General features: G+C 39.3%; 1 protein-coding gene across 5 annotated transcripts in view; it reads right to left on the reverse strand.

Moving 5' to 3' along the window:
* The window catches only part of Khdrbs3 (KH RNA binding domain containing, signal transduction associated 3), a 170,537-nt gene that overhangs the window by 121,082 nt on the left and 32,409 nt on the right, over window positions 1-17,046 (reverse strand). Inside the window, exon 1 of one of the 5 annotated variants that reach the window (XM_087187360.1) lies at window positions 13,681-13,705. The exons of the other annotated variants lie outside the window; for them this stretch is intronic. Within the exon in view, the coding sequence (XP_087043486.1) occupies window positions 13,681-13,690 (10 nt within the window). The 5' untranslated portion in view covers window positions 13,691-13,705. Of the gene's footprint in view, window positions 1-13,680; window positions 13,706-17,046 lie in introns of those variants that run through there. 5 annotated transcript variants of the gene reach the window in all.

The following is a 17,046-nucleotide window of genomic DNA, read 5'->3' on the forward strand; positions in this document are numbered from 1 at the left end:
GAAGACAATGAGAAAGAGAAGGATGAAATTAACTGTACCCATCATGGATAAGCAACAAAAATATAACAAGCATATTGGTAGCTGAACTTATATGATGACTTCTTATAGTTAATTTCTGCAACAGTGTCACAGCATAATGATTTACACAGTACAGAAGGAAACATTTGCTTGAAGACATCCAAAACTTGGCCAATCTCCTACCCAAGTGGGATTCAGGATTCCAATCCTTGTCTCTCTCATTTCTAAGTCTGTGCTCCTTTTACTTTCTTAGTTTTAAAAAAGAGGTCTTGATTGTGAATTAGAAAAAAGTGCTTTGGATGATTAATACATTTTGGGGAAAACTCAGCAAGTTATCACAAGTAGCAAAAGAAAGGTTTACCAAAGTACTTTGAAAACTGTTAACAAATAATGCAAATAGGTCATTTTTACTTACTTCATACTGTACCTACTTTGTGTCAGAAAGTTGTCTTAACTGGTAAGCCATCAGCTGAGACAGCTCTAGAATAAAGGCTTGTGTTCCTACATAAGAAAACTGAAGAAACGCGACCCAGAATGCAAGACCAGAGCCTAGGAAAAGGACACTTAACACTTCTCCAATCAGACACAGGCAACTAACTCAATTAGGAACTTTGCACTTGAACCAATAAAATATTTTCACTGTCTTGTGACCCCAAACAGAAATTTCTGCCCATTGTTTCACTTAACATAATGTCCCCAAGATCTGAGGACCCAGAATAAACTTAAGAGTATTCCACTGAGGATACATAACACATTTTATTAGCGCATTCATCCACTTTGGACATTTGGTTCCAAGTCTCAGCTAATGTGAATAACAATGTAATAAACATTATAGTGCAGATATGTCTTTGACATACTGATTTCATTTCCTTTGAATAAATACCTAGTAGTAGAATTACTGGATCATATAGTAGTTCTATTTTTAATTTTTTGAGGAACCTCAATAATAATTTTTCATAATGTCGGTACTAACTTGCATTCCTACCAAGAGTGTGTAAAGGTTTCCATTTGTGCACATCTTTGCCATTACTTGTCTTTTATATTTTTGTGCTGTCACCTTAACTTCTCCTTAACTATATGCAGTTGTTCAGTAAACAAGAAATATTATGGGGGAAAAGAGAAATACAAAAAGAAAAAAATACAGTTATTCAATTACCTTAATAAAATAGAAATTTTTGTCCCCTAAATAAGCAGAACTATGCAGAGGCCTTTAAAAATGAGATTAATGAATCTTGGCATTAAATCCTAATAATTTTAATATAAACAAATTCAAAAGGTTTGTCATAATTTAAAACCAGTGAAGAGGAAAAGTAAAAATTAGAAGGAAATTAACAAGCTCGATAATTCTTACACTGTAGACACTATGCTGGAGGCTTTACATACATGTAGTCCTTATAACTTTTCAGACTGGATAGAAATTATCAAGTCCCTTTTATTACACCTAGTAAGTGACACAGCTACAGTTTGATTCTAGGATTATCTGACTCAAAGTTCTGCTTGCTCCCCAAAATATCACCCTACAAACTGTTGCCTTCAAAACGAAATGAAATATTTCAAGCAACAAGTAAAGAAAATAGATAAAGCTTCACCTCCAGGTAATACAAGGACTTCTATAAGGTTAGTCAATTAGTTGTATTCATCGAATACACGCTGTCTATTGAGAAATGTAACAAAAGCCAGACAGAAAGTTAAAAATATAATAAATGTACAACAGTGCAAACTAATTTCCATCATGCTGTTATGCACAGAGGTGAAGACAATAAATGATTAGGCTCAGGTTCACCCATAGTTTTATCGGTTCTAACAGGGAATACTGGCCACACACATTTCTCTACTATTGACTCATTTTCATCTGGTCGTAAGAAAAATTCTTATAATTGATAAATGTTTATTTGAAACTATTGGAAAGATTGGCTCAGCATCTACTTAAATCTCCCAAAAGGACAAACAGGAATATAGACTTAGACAACAGAAGACTTATTCAGAAACCACAAATCCGCTGGTGCTTCCAAACAACTAAAGACTACTCTGAATAGAACCCAGTGTCTCAAATATATATTTAATAAATTCACAGAAGAAATGAATGCATCTTGTTACATTAATAGAGACTAAGGTCAGTAACACTGGAAAGAAGGAATGATAATAACTATTAAAGACTGAAAAAAATCTACTTTTTTGTTATACCTAAGGGTTAAGCCACATTTCTCACTTTTAATTGCAAACATCATTAAGGATACTGCAAAAGACCCGCTATCTTAAACAATTATCAGGCTCCAGAGGTCACCAATTAGAACCCTGCAAGGATTTGAATTAAAAAAGGTTTTATGATTAGGTGAAGTAATGATCCAAGAAAGAGATTAGTTCTGTTCAGACTGCACTCATTATAAAATCCATTTCCTTTGTGTGAAGATTCAATGTCTTTCTCATTTATCCTGCTGACATTATCACACTTTGAGATAGAAATATGACTGTACTAATGATATTCTATAACAACCATATAATACAAGCATTTTTCTCTCTATTACTTTCATATCTAATAAGATTATAAACGAATATTTTCTATTGGTTAGATGTAAAATAATACAGTGACAGACTATTTAAAATAAAAGCAAAGAAGAACTTACTCTATTGCCATAAATTTTTTGGTCAGCTTCATAATCAGTTCCTCTTCACATAACAGAAAGCAGGGATAAACTGGGAAGGAGGGGGAGCTTAAGACACTAAATCATATTTTTATGATGGTATTAAAGGGTCACTTTTATAAAAATAATTCTGAAGATAAACAGCATGACCAAGCACTGCAACTAAATTCCAAAGAATATATCTCTGGTGATGTTTAACAAACACCAAAAAACCTTAAGAAATATGCTACCACAATGAAAATGGCTTTAAAATGCAACCCAACACACAGCTTAATGTGATTACAAAACGTACATGATACTGAAAAAGACCTTATTTCCCACATACACATAATGCCGAAAAAGTCCTTGTTTCCCTTATGCTCAATATTCTGTTTCTCTTAGCCACCTGAAAATGCCAGCCATAAAACACCTTTAAAAGCAAAATACAGATGAGATTGGGCACATTAAAGGTGGTATGGGAAAAGGGATTTAGAAAAAAAAAAGAATGGAAGGGAATAAATGGAAACAACGCTTCTGTAAGGGTGGAAAGGAAGAAGGTTTGAAAGGAGGGGAGGGAAACAGGGAAAAAAAGAGGAATTAAGATATATTACATACAGGTACAAATTCCCTACAATGCATGTGAGCACTACGTATGGCAAATATGTACTAAAAATTTTTTTTAGAAAAGAGAAATCCTGGCCCTGAAAAAAAAAAAAAAAAGGAAAATACAATTGCAACAGAAACATACATCCTGTCACTCAAATTTAATTATGATGGACAAGGCACTGATGAAAAATCAATCTGCATACACTTTAATAGTCACAGCCACCAAGGGCATGAAATAACCGAGCACAGATCTATACAGTTACTGAAAATGAGGGCTATTCTCCTCTGTCAACCTAAAGCCAGGGAGTCACTCCTCTAGGTCACTCTCTGGGCACATTTCATACACTGTTTGCCCTATGAGTCAGGTGCTATCTCTTTGCCATGGGCACCTCCACTGAAGGTTTTCTTTAGGGATGCTGTCAAGTTAGGTGTAAATCTTCACATATGAAACCAAGTTATTTATTTAAATCACCTAGGGATCTTGTGGGGAAAAAAAAAAAAAACTACATCAAGGCCAATCAGTGGGGTCTGTTTTTGTTATGTCCTTCAACTTTCAAAAAGTATTTAGTTAAGCAATTATGCAGTCTAGTGGGTCTCATTTGCCAAACCTATTGACAATGGCCTGCTCTACTTTAAGGTCACAGATTGCTGCTATATTAAAGAGCTGCCTATGTGGGCAAATTATAGGCAGAATGGAGGAATAAATACTTCTCTTTAACTAAAATTAATGAGGAATACCTTAGGTAGATATTTGACTGTCTTCTATTCTCTTGTCTTAAATATAGGAGGTAGGATAATTTGATGGTGTATGCTACCATTGAGTGGCCAATTAAGAAGATGACCACACCAAGACTAGCACAGGGTCAAAACTCCAGAAAAGTTCCTTCAAACCAGTTATAAGAACTTACAGATAACTTTAACCATAGTTGCTGCTCACCAAATGGCCACAACAGAGAGATTATCACTACTGGGAATTGGGGGAGGAATGAAGAGAGATTAGTAGGATAAAGTACACAAGAGCTTGGTAGAGAAGGTGATAATGGAAAACTGTTGATCAGCACGGTTTAGAAAAACCAGCTGAAAAAACTAAAAATACTTATCCTAAAGGAGAAATGAGTCAGGAGAGAATAAAACCTGCACACAAATATTTTTGTGTATCATGTAAGAGGGCCTTAAATTCAGTCAGTAAGCCCAATGGTAGAAGTAGGACCAAAAGGTAGATCACAGAGAAAGAAGCTCTAGTTCAAATATAGAGTCGAAGATTTTAATACATGATACACTTGCCAAAGTTGTCATTAGCTATTTTAAAGAGATTTTTAAGTCCGTCAATAGAGCCCTGTCCAGCAGTCTGGCAGCAATGTTATACAGAGGATTCAATCATCATGTTAACCATGACATTTACACACATTTACCATTTGTCTCACTGACTAGATCATAGACACACACAACTCTGCTATTCATCATCATCCTAGAGCCTAGATCTGTACATTGCATGCAACTTGCATTCAAAACACTCTTAAGTGAACAAGGGGAGCAGGGAGGAAGGAGAGAGAAAGGAAGGAAGGGACAGGAGAAAAAAGTGAAAGAAGGGAAAAATGGAAACAAAGCTTTTGTACAGAGAGGGAAGGGGCCTTGAGGGGGGAAACAGGATAAAATAAAATAAAATTTATTTTTAAAAAACTGTGAGTGATAGAATTCTTCACAGGAGGCACAATGAGACTGATAAACATTACAGAACAGCCAAAGTTTAAATCGACAAAAGTGAAAACATTACAGAACAGCCCAGCCAAAATGAATTAACAGCAATGGAAGTTACCTATAACTTTCGTTTCCACAAACAAACCACCTATGTCAGTTATTAAACTACTGTCTCTTGGATGCACATCTTCTGTTCTGCACCATGTTCCAGAATGCTGAGAAACTGCTCCTCTGCAGTGGTCCCCTCCAGGGTTCTTCCCTGGGGGATGCCAGGATTGGGAAGACTGACAGGACTTGTTCTTTCCTGTTTCGTTTCTAGGTCCTGGCCTGGAACACACCAGCATTACTGTTCTGAATCCTGGCAGTTACGGAGATTATTTTTTTCTCCCATATCTCCAAAAGGATACTCAACATACCCCTGAGGACCCTTTGCTCAGAGGTCTTTGACCCAGCCCTGTGAGGTCCCTATTCAAGCTCCTGAGAAGCAAAGCTAATTATCCTTGGTCCCAACCCAAAGGCACCTCCTCCAAGTTGCCTCCCTTGGTTTATCCAGCCTCAAGGGTGAGGGTTTGCTGCAGCTCCCATGGTACTATCTGAGTTCCTTTAGTATTTCCTATTTCTTTTCAGTCACCCAGCACCCAACTGACCAACCCTGCATATTAAATCATCTCTGCTGAAGCACCTGGTGTGACTTGTATTTACCTGACTGGGCCCTGATTGACACACTTCTTGGTAAATCCGTGGGGTAGAGTGGAAAGTCCTTAGGATCCACAGGCTAGAGAGTGGGATCGAGTGTTACGTTCCAGGCACCATGTGATCCCTTACAGAGGGACCATAAGCAGGGTGTTAAGAGTGGCAGGCATGGTATGGGAAGGGTGGGCCTGACCCTAAGCTGGAGAGAATCTCTGGCAAGTCACTGACCTCAATGAGTTCCACTTTCTTCCTGCATAAATCCAGAGGAAGCCAGGCACTGTGTGACCTATCCCCCACTTCTGGGGTTGGAAGTCACAATCTAATGACACTGACACCATTCTAATGGAATTGCTCTAATAGGATACTGCATGAAAAACAAGACAAGCTTCTTTAGACTTGTGATTTGTTAATATGAAGAAGGCCCTGAAGCAAAGGCTGGACAAGTGTCCCTGGGCATCCAGCCTATTTCTGCAGCTGCTGACAGTGCTTCTGTGTGACACCCTCAGTCTCTCTGTGTCTGAGAATGCTGAGAGCAGAGGTGACCAAAGTACTCCAGCAGGGAGGTTCTTGTTTAGTACCCGCTCCTCCCCTAGTATGCGTCATAATGATCACCACCATCAGAGTTGGGGAAATGGCACCTACAAAATGACATTAGCATGGGTGTTCTCTATACAAAGGAAGCATAATGAATATTCCTACAGGCTAAATTATTTGAGATAAATCTCTGATTTCCCATGTGAAAAGCATGGGAAGACAATATAATCGGAATAGGTGCAGGTGATGTTTACCTTAAGAAGCATACCTATCAGCATTCTAATTTGAGAAGCAAAGTAAATTTCCATGAATATATAACCACTGCACACATTATTCATAGGGAAAGTGTTTATCATCTTCAAAACATTTGCTATTCCAGGAACTAATTAAGTTTACAAACTCTGTTGTGAATACCAGAAGGCAATAGATGTACAAATCATATTGTTAATTATGCCTCTGACAAAGAAACTGTATTACAGGTATTACATACAAATGCTACAACCAGCCAAGTCCTTTAAATTTCATGATTTCAAGCTTGGGAACAAATGAAGCCAAAACATGAGCATAAGATGAATGTAAAATTAAGTTGCTTAGAGGAAAATGCAAAAATAGCCCTAAATGAATGCTTAATGGAGCTATTTTGTCACCTGTTTTTGCTTATGGCACTCCCAGAAGAGTGTATTAACCTACAGCCTCCAGACAGGCACAACTTTCTAGCTTTTTGACACCTGTAATAAGGGAGTATAAATTTACGATAATATAGAAAGAAGAGCTTAACTTTAGCAAGACTTCAAGTAATAAAAATACGGTTCAAATCACAAACCAACACTTCAGTATGACACTGGAAACAAAAAGGAAAGTCCAAGGGGGCTGCTGGTCACCTTGACTATCAATTAGGGATATCAGTATCTACATCTAGAATAGTAAGAAGTAATGGCACGCTTCAAGTGCCAGCCCTGGAAACCTCATATAACAAACTCTAACCTCCTCTACGAATGGAGGAAAAGTGGCAAAATTAGAACTTTGCACATGAAGTCAGAGGTTCTCAAATCCTTCTGTCATTACTCACCCCTTGACACTGGTTTCCTTGAGTGAGTTAATAATCCTCTCTGAAATTAGTTCCATTTTATATATAACACAGGCATCACTGATCACCTCTGTGTAAGTCAGCTGTCCATTTCTATGGCAGAATACCTGAAAAAATCAACTTAAAGGGGAGCAGTTTATTTGGCTCATGATTTCAGTGCTCTCAGTCCATGATAGACTGGCTCTACTGCCTCTGGACCTGTGGTGAAGCACCATGGTGGAGGAATGCTGCTCACCTCACAGTGGCCAAGAAGCAGAGAAAGGGGGCAAGGAGGAAGCCACATGCGCAGTCCCCCTTCTTCCCATCAGGGCGTACCTCCTACAGGTTCCACCCTCTCCCAACACATAGTTAATTCAATTATGAGTTGATCAATGGATTAAGAAACAGATGAAGTCAGAGCCCTCAGCATCTAGTCGCTTCCCTCAAAGATCCATCTCTGAACACTGCTGCATTAGGGCCCAAGCCTTTAACACATAAGCCTTTGGGGGACATCTGGATCCAAACCATAACAATCTCACTTAATGTGGAAATTAAATGAGATCACATGTAAAATATGTTCAGAACCAAAAACAGATCGCAAATACCAGCAAGGCCATAGCAAAGGGCTCAAAGCAATTCTTATCTAGAAAAGAATATAAGCAGCAAGAGTTAAGTTACAGAGTGACAGGTCATTACAGGGAAGCTTTCTAATTATGACTAACCGGGGACTGGGTAAGTTTCACTTTTTGCTTTAATAGCTAGGCTAGCTTTCTTAAGCATAGAACTTCTGCGAGGAAGAGAGTCTGCTCCCTCCACAAAGCAGTCGTGGTAGTGAGGCAGAAAAGCAGTTTCACTAAAGCAATGAAGGGAAATGGGTACATGTAGTCTGTAGGGAAACTGTGCTTCTACAATAACATAACAAGGAAATACCAAATGGGAAAGTGTTTGCAGGTCTCTTTCCATGACACCATCTACTATGCTACTCCTGTCCTAAAAATAAACAAGGTCATATGCAGAGGCATGCAGGGACTACCCAAAAGAGAATGAAAATCCTGTGGGGCAACACTACCATGAACTGTCGGTGCTGACAGTAATGTTTTCTGTCTGTGCAGTTCAGTATACAGTCACTGGCCTCGTGTGGACACGGGGAACTAGACCTGTGGCTAATGGGCCAAAAGAACTGATTATTTTAGTTTTATTTCACTATGATCAAATTAAAACAACTCATAGGTTAAAAGCTTACACATAACACATTCTTTTCCAAAAAGAAAGGAAAAGGGCAGGTGACCAGCAGTAAGAGATGCCACAAAGTTCAGACATTCACTGTTTTATTCACCAAGAATTTACCAAGTGCCTACGCCATGCTACCAATGTCACTGTACATAAGATTCTGAGCAGCAGCTTGATGACATGAAAAAAGTATGCGTGGACTTGGGAGGGAGACAGCCCTGGCTGGGTTCAAAGGAAAACTTAAGTTACTATATAATACAATACTGACTCTATTTCCCAAGAAATATATGTTTTAGTCAAGACTACACGTGCATACACACAATGAAAAGTATATATTTTAAGTACTTTCAGAAAAGTTCAAATGAAATATTACAAAATGTATAGAAGGCAGCAAATACTTCTAGAAAAAATAAAATAAATCCAGGGGCTGCACAGCAAAGGAAACCACTAACAGTGAAGAAACAACCAACATAATGGGAGAAACATTTTGCAGCTATCCCTCAGACAAAGGACTAATATCTAGAATAGGTAAAGAACTAAAAAAAATTAGACTTCCCCAAAGTTAAAAACCCAATTAAAAATGTGCATCTGAAATGAACACACAATTCTTATACAAAGAAATACAAATGACCAATAAATATATGAAAAATGTTAAATATTGCTGGCCATTTAAGAAATGCAAATTAAAACAACACTGAGATTCCACCTTAATCTGGAAAATAATGGTTATCACCAAGAAATCAACCAATAGCAAATGCTGGTAAGAATGTGGGGAGAAAGGAAACCTTCCATCTCCATCGTTGGTGGGAGTATAAACACACACTACCATATGGAAATCAGTATGGAGATTTCTGCAGATGCTAAAACAGAGACTCCACTTGACCCAACTGTTTCCCTTCTGGGTATCTTCCCAAAAGAGCTGCACACATCATGCCGCAGTGAAGTATGCATACCCAACAGCAATAACAATGCAATTCATAACAGTTACATCTTGAGAACAGCTTATATGTCCATCAACAAATAAATGGATTAAAAAGTGTGGTATTTATACACAATGGAGTATCACTCTGTCATAAAAATGATAAACTTGAATCATTTGTAGGAAAATGTATACATCTTGAGATAATAATGTAAGTGAAGTAACTCAGACACAAGTTTATCACATGGCTTCTCTTATATGATAAATAAAAACATAATAAATAAAAGAATACAGAGGAAAAAAAGGTATTGCAATCTAGTGCGACCACGTATTTAAAAGTGTACCTTGACTTAGGACAACTGTCTTATATACGTTCTTCAGGATATGTCTGGTTTTCAATCTGTATATATGATAATTAACTTTATAAGGTCTTTAAAAGATAAACAAGTGAATCTAATGCTCGAAAAACACAAGGAGGGTGGAGGGAGAGAGAGAGAAAAAAAAAGAGAATTGAAAGTGTTATGTCCAAGTACTAATCCCCTGCCTGCAGTGAATATAATCATTGCGTACTGTAAATATGTTCTAATGAAAGTTTAAACAAATCAAAGGGGAAACTTCCGAGTGTGTAGTATTGCAGCTGTAACTGAGCGGAAGGCATGGGTATGTGGAGGGACTTCCATGCACCAGGACAGCATGAGCAAAACAGTGGCCATACATACCACTGTCATGCTTTCAAATAATACAGAAGACAAAGGAGTCGGGTGAAAAGCTGTCCAGGCTGGAGATAGCCTGAGAAGGTCTTTTAATGCTATGCCAAGTTCCTTTCACTCCTGCTACAGATTTCTCAGTCTAGGGAGGCACTGATACAGGGCAGTAGCAGGAAAAGATTCATAGCTCAGAATGAGAGAAAACTACCACACAGCAATACTCTGTGGTTGCTCTATTCTATCTGATTATTGAATGTTCATCACTATTTACTTCAAGCTCAAAGTACTTTAATAAATAAGTATGTTACAGAAAAGATAATGTATTGTGTGTATTATGTACATATTTTCAGTGATTTTGAGACCCTCTGCAGCCTTTGCAACTAACCACCTGCCATTAGAAGAGTGAAGCACATTAAAAGATGTCAACAACATACAAAACCTGCCAACTGTGCTAATATGCATTTCAGTGAAAATATTCACATATTATATGTTAAATCCAGTGTTACAGGTTGCAGACTGCAAAAAGTGAGAATTACTTCAGAATAGTACCCAATATGCCTTGTGATTACAAGGTGGCTTTGCAAGGATGAACCTACTCTGAGACTAAAATTAAGACACTGAAGAAAACCCCATTCTATGGCATCTCTGAACTAAGAATTTTAAAACTCTTACGCTTTTCTAAACTTAAACTTTTCTAAGCCAGGAAGAATTGACAAAAGGCATTTTTAGATAATTGGCAATGCAGTTATAAGTCTTACTGCAGGATGGATAAAAATATTTTATATTTCTTGTCTTTTGTTTTTCCACCTCAAACCTGCTGAATTCAATCATGTTTCGTTCAAATATATTCAGATATCTAAAGTATTCTCTAATACTAGACTTCATGCTCAGTAATTACATTAGTTTATAGAAACAACATGCTGAAACAAAAACATTTACCAAGAAAAAAATCACATTGTGACTGGCATTTTATGTGGGCTTTAAAAAGCCCAAATGCTAAGACATCACAAGGGAGGCTCAAAGGCCCTCAATTCTAAAGACAGCAACCCAGAAGCAAAGAAAGCAGCTCAGAGTTCAGCCAGTTTTGTTTTTGTTTTATAAATTAAATATCTGCTCAGCCATCAGCTGTACTGGACAGGTGAAGAACACGGGAGCCAACACGTACTGAGAGCCACCTGAGTACCACAAACACACACTTCAGGCTTTCTAAATAAACTGGCAACCTGTGAGGGGAGCAGACAAGTGCAGAAGGCTCTTTTCTTGTCCATTAAGCCAGTAAGTGAAGAAAGAGGTACTAAATCTACTTCTGATCAATAGTGTCCCTGACTGATTATAGTGACGGTTACCATATTCTTGGGGAGAATATGTAACTAAAGTAAGCACTGTATAATAAATACAAGTTTCCACTAATTCCTGGCCAATCATTTTACTCATCTTTCAAAAGCATTCATCCTTATGCTACTTGGTACCAGTTAGCACAGCTATTTAGATCTGCCTAATTCATGGTAAATTCCAGACTCAGGTTAGTGCCCACTAGTATATCAAGTACTGTACTGAATAAAGAAATGATAGGTAAAAAAAAATCTTAAATGATCACAAAATTTGACTTCCCTTTTGATTTTCTATGAACTAGCTAACTGACCTTAACTAAATCACAGGCTTCCTGAGGTTCTTCAGGTTTCTGGGTTTGTTGTTATTATTTATTTTATTTTATTTACTTATTTTTGTTAACACAAATGTAAGGGTGGACTTGAACTATGTAGCCTGGGAAAGGCCTAGAACTCACAGAGGTCCTCCTGCCTCAGCCTCCCACATGCTGGGATGACAGGTGTGTGTCACCAAGCCTGCCTCTCAGGTTTATTCTAGGAAACAGTCTCTGAGTTTCCTACCACAGCCACCAACAGCCCAGCCAAGGCTTACAGCACAGGACTGGCACCTCCTGAGCAGAGCAGGTGGCGAATGCTGCTGCTTTCCGGGATGGCTGCTCTTCCTGCCACTGCCATAAACTCCATGCTCTTAGGAGAGCCTCAAACTGCACTAAGAACATGTGAATTTCATCTGCTTAGATGGAGCAGGAAGTGCTCACCCTCTGACACAGCGTCCTCAGCACTGAATGCACTGCCACGCACTGTGGGAGCCTGCTGTCTGTTTACAAAACCCCAAAGGCCCCTGTGCTTAGTATATAATCAGAATCACCACCTGTAAACTTCATTTTAAATGTACTAAATTTCTTTTTATCATTTTAATTTGGCGGTAGTAAAAGGGACAAGAACTCTGACATGAGAAGGATCATGTAAATGGAAAATTAAGTTTTTAATAACACTGCTATCTAATAAAAAAGGTCTCTCATCAAACAAACAACAACTGCAACAACAACAACAAAAAACATCAGAAAAAAATCACCTCGGCAAGGTGAAAAACTAAAGTAAACAGGATGAATGCATTTAGAACACTCTGATGTTTCTAGAGTGAAAATTAACAACTTTAGTTAAGTGCAATGATAGAAGGAACTAAGATGCGCATATAATGTGCTGCCATTACAAAAATATGACCTGCTGGCTATCTCTGGTATCCAAGGTTTTATAGCTCCAAAAGGAGGAAATTGCACTGAGATTAGGTTTCAGATAAGGAAGAGCTGCATTATGTATTTGTTTAGATAAAAGTGTGTGAGCACACACATGCGCGAGCGTGCACACACAGGCAGGTTTATTAGTTTTAATAGCATCAAAGTGTAAGACAAGAAAGGTTAATGGGGCGATGTGTACCGGGGATTGAACTCCAGTCCGTGCACTTGCGAGGCAGGCAGGGAACCACTGAGCTGAGAAAAGGCTGAGTAAGAGCAGGCGAAAGTGGATTTTTAAGACCCAGCCCCAGCATTTAGCAACTGTATGGCTTTGGCCAAATTACTCTTGGACTCTCCACCTCTTTATTGACAAATGTAAATAATACTGTCTAATATGCAAGACTATTGTAAGGAACTAAAACAGACAAAAATTTATAAACAATGCCTTCTAACCAGCAGTCACAGGCATCGCCTACCAATACTGTCTTTATAGTTCATGTATGAAATCTAAAGTGGCATGAAAGAAAGAGAGGATGTGGGGGGAGGGGCGAGCCCTGACAAGATCCATGCTTCCCAACCACAACTGGAGTCTCCACTATTCTTGGCCCACTTCCGCCTCTTTCACCTGTGTAAGCAGATGCATATCCCCTGGAATTAGCACCAAGCCTGCCTGTGGACTGTCAGTAACGTGAACAAGAAAAGCCAAGTCAAGTCCAGCAATACATACAATGAGCTGAACCACTCTGAATAGCTCTAACCAAATATGCAGGAGTGAAGAGTTGCAAAAATGGCACTAGCCAGTTCAGTCCAGGCAAGCACAGAGCCCAGTGCTGGGAGAACAGCTGCCCTAAGGATCACGAGCTCGGGGCCTCTCCACCTGCACACTGTGAGCCTGAGGCGCAGGCAGATTCTTACTCTCATATCCTGGTCCCTCAGAGCACACACCCTTTGTACTGCAGACGACTAAATGCACAATTGCACTAAAAATGAAAATAGCTAAACTTTGAGCATTTCTTGAAACTCACTTTCATTCATCTATTTATTGACTGCTTCTCACAACTGTGGAATTCTTCCTGAAACAAGAGAGACACAATTTTGGTGATCAAGAAACAGAAGCAGTACTACATGGCATATAAATACCACAGTTTTTCACCCATTCATCTGTTGATGGATACACAGACTTTTCCAAGATTTAGCTATTATAAGTTGTGCTATAAGCATGGACTAACAAAAAATAGAAAGACAAGCAGGAAGGAAGGAAGGAGAGAGAGAAAGAAAGACAGACAGACAGACAGACAAGTAGCACAAGGAAGTCAGACAGTGTGGAGACAATTACAGCAGAGGGTAAGGAATGTTCTGACAGGCTAGTCCACAGGGCTAGGAAAAGTATTAGCAGAAGGGGCCAACCCAGTCCACTACAGGGCCAAAGAAGGATCATGTCAGCCAAGATGTGTGGAAAGGTTTTCAATGTAAGAACCGTGTGATCAGATCTGCTGGCAATGGGGCTGCTTGCTCCTGGGGGAGGAAATATAGTAGGGTGCTGGGCTCCTGAGGAGGGCTTTCCTGAGGGGTCCCACAGTGGGCAGTAGTGACTAAAAGCTCTCCTATCTACTATCCCCCGAAAGGGCCCCAAAGAAACTAGGTTTTATGTGCTATGGCTTCGACTCCTTGGAGCAGAGCAATATATTTAGAATGTAACAGGGTTTCTTTTCTTTGAGTTTGCAAACAGCTTAAAGCCCACTCATTCCCCTCATGTGGGGCCACAAACTATTCTTAAATGAACAAATGAGCATAAAAAACAAACCACAAACCTAGGATCACAGGCCAGCATACGAAACAAAGGAAGTCACAATCATGTCATGGGGATTTAGTGCCAAGGATAATACTGCTTTTTATTCTATCGCCACATGGAAACACAATTATTCACAGAATAATAATATATTTTTGAGAAATCAGATGGAACAGTATAAAAAGAATATCTAATTTCTAACATTATGATCTCAGGTACCTAACTTATTTGGTTAACACTCCCCTTATTTGTAAAAGAGGAAAAATACTATTTACTTCTTATGGTTACTGAAAAAGAATAAGTTTAGTACATAAAAATCACCTGGTAAGCACAGTGCTGGGCACACAGCAGACTAATGGGCTCAGTCATAATAACTGACTGTGGTTTTAGATACATTTATATCAAGACACATTATTAGCTTCTTCTGTTAAGCTGCTTTGTTTGCCCTAATAACCCTCCAAGTCCTGTCCGTGACAGCCCCTTCCCACCTAGGAAAAGAGCTATCAAGCATGTCACTTCCTGTTAGTAACAGACTGCAAGAGACGCTGTGTTAAAAGGTAATGAGGTTGGTATCATGCAGAAAGTAAACATTTACAAACCCTGAAAACTTTGAAAAAAGCCATTAAAAAGTAGCAATAAAGAAGAGAAAAAAGCGTGCAGGAAATGGCCCGCTAAAGTCATGAGATAACACCTTCTGTTCAGAAATACCATTCTAAACACCTGTAGGACCTATGGGGATTTCTAGCACAGCTATTATCATCAACACCATGGCTTTTCAGAATTCTTCAAATGACCCTCAGAGCTAAATCTGGGAGTGAAGTATGAATATCCAAACTGGACCATGCCACTGTGTTCTTAAGAACAGAATGCTCATCACAATTCCAATAATAGTGACAGACACAACTTCTCTGCTACTCTTTCCAAAGAGAAAAGGCATCTGATTCACTTTCCCTCCAACCTGGCTCAGGGCAGAGAAAAAAGAAAGTTAGAATCATGCCATGGTGACTGACCAGTCATCAGTATGACTGCTTCCTACTACATCACCCCAGAATGCGGCAGACTGGAACCCTGGGACTTCCTAGTCAAGCTCAGAAGAAGCACTTCTGGTCCTGCCTGCCCCTCTCGAAATGCTCACTCTCGAAATGTTTCCCTTGGAAACCTTATACCCATGGCTCTGAGAAGCCCAAGCTATGTTTTAGCTATGGGTAGACTTGCTGGTCAACAACTTAAGCTCCCCTGAGTCCCTGGCTATTGATGGCCAGCATCCCTTGGCTACCGAGGGCATGCCCATCCCTACCACACTCTGACAGCCACACATGACGGACCCCAAGTGAGAAGCTCTTGCTGGACCCTATCAAGCATAGAACTGTGAGAGTTGAGCATGCAACACTGCAGAGCAGTAGGTTATTATGTCGCAGAAGATAAAATGTCTACCAGAGTATATCTATTTAAGTTAAGACATTACCAAGGCAGTCACTTGCCTTAGTATTAAGCAATGGTAGATTATTTCATTTTCTTCCCAAACCCTGGTACTTGTTTAAAAAGATACTTCTAATGAGCGTTCTTCTTGCTAGGAGGTATTTTTGAGTCTGTCTATCTGCATGTCCATTCCTCCACAGTGTGCCTTCCTATTTCAGCTCCCTAATACTATACCCATGAACACAAAGCTACAGGTCTGTAACTGGACATGCCCCTCAGCTCCAGGGTTAAAAGCCAGCTCTATCCCTATAACCCTCAGCTCCTCTACTTTCACTTCTCTAGACAAGAATGCATTTCTCTACAGCATATACTTACATTTCAAAAGGAAAACTTATTGCTTCAACTATACTTTGTAAAGTGTTAAAAAAAAACAACAAACCCATGTTTACAGTTAAAACATAAGTAAGCTACTTCTGCATCTCAGACAAGCATCGCGGAATTCTCCCTTATCAGCTTCCCAGAGACAAAATCAGCTTCTGACACCCTGCTGTTCTCCGATTAAATATTCAGCTATCTATCCGACCACCTCCAGTGACTGCCCAGGTACCCGGGACTGCCTTGCAGCTAGGGAAAAAATGATTAGAACCGGATCCTCACCTCAAGGAAATCAGATTTTGGCAGAACAGACAGACATTTTTAAAAGGGTGAAACACAATCAATGACATGAAATCACAAAGGACTGACTGACACGCAGGTGGAAGGGGGAGAATCTGCTTTTCATAGGCACAGACTCAGCAAGGCGTCACCCTCACCTTTTGACTGACAGCACTCACCAAACTGAAGTCTTGTCATGACAAACATCCTCCCCCTACCCCGAATTCAGCTATTCCTTGGGGGTGGAAAGGCAGCTAACTGCTGCTCTTTCAAGCTTACCAGGCAGATTCACCTCTATTGAGGATGCAGAAAGCAGAAAGAAAACATCGCTTGCTCCTTCACAATGTAAAAAGTTGTACAATCTACAAAAATATTTGAGCTCATTAGGGATCTGAGGTAACAAAATCAGATAAAGTGAACTTCCAAGGGTGATAAACCTCCATAAAGAAAGACGGGACACACACCCACTTAATGTGGCAGTGAAAGGGAGGGAGGGAGGGAGGGAGGCAGGGAGATAGGGAGAGAGAAG

The sequence above is a fragment of the Heterocephalus glaber genome, unplaced genomic scaffold, assembly GCF_053883595.1.
Source record: "Heterocephalus glaber isolate CG9 unplaced genomic scaffold, H.glaber_assembly_v1.0 deba00000281, whole genome shotgun sequence".
NCBI classification, from domain to species: Eukaryota; Metazoa; Chordata; class Mammalia; order Rodentia; family Bathyergidae; genus Heterocephalus; species Heterocephalus glaber.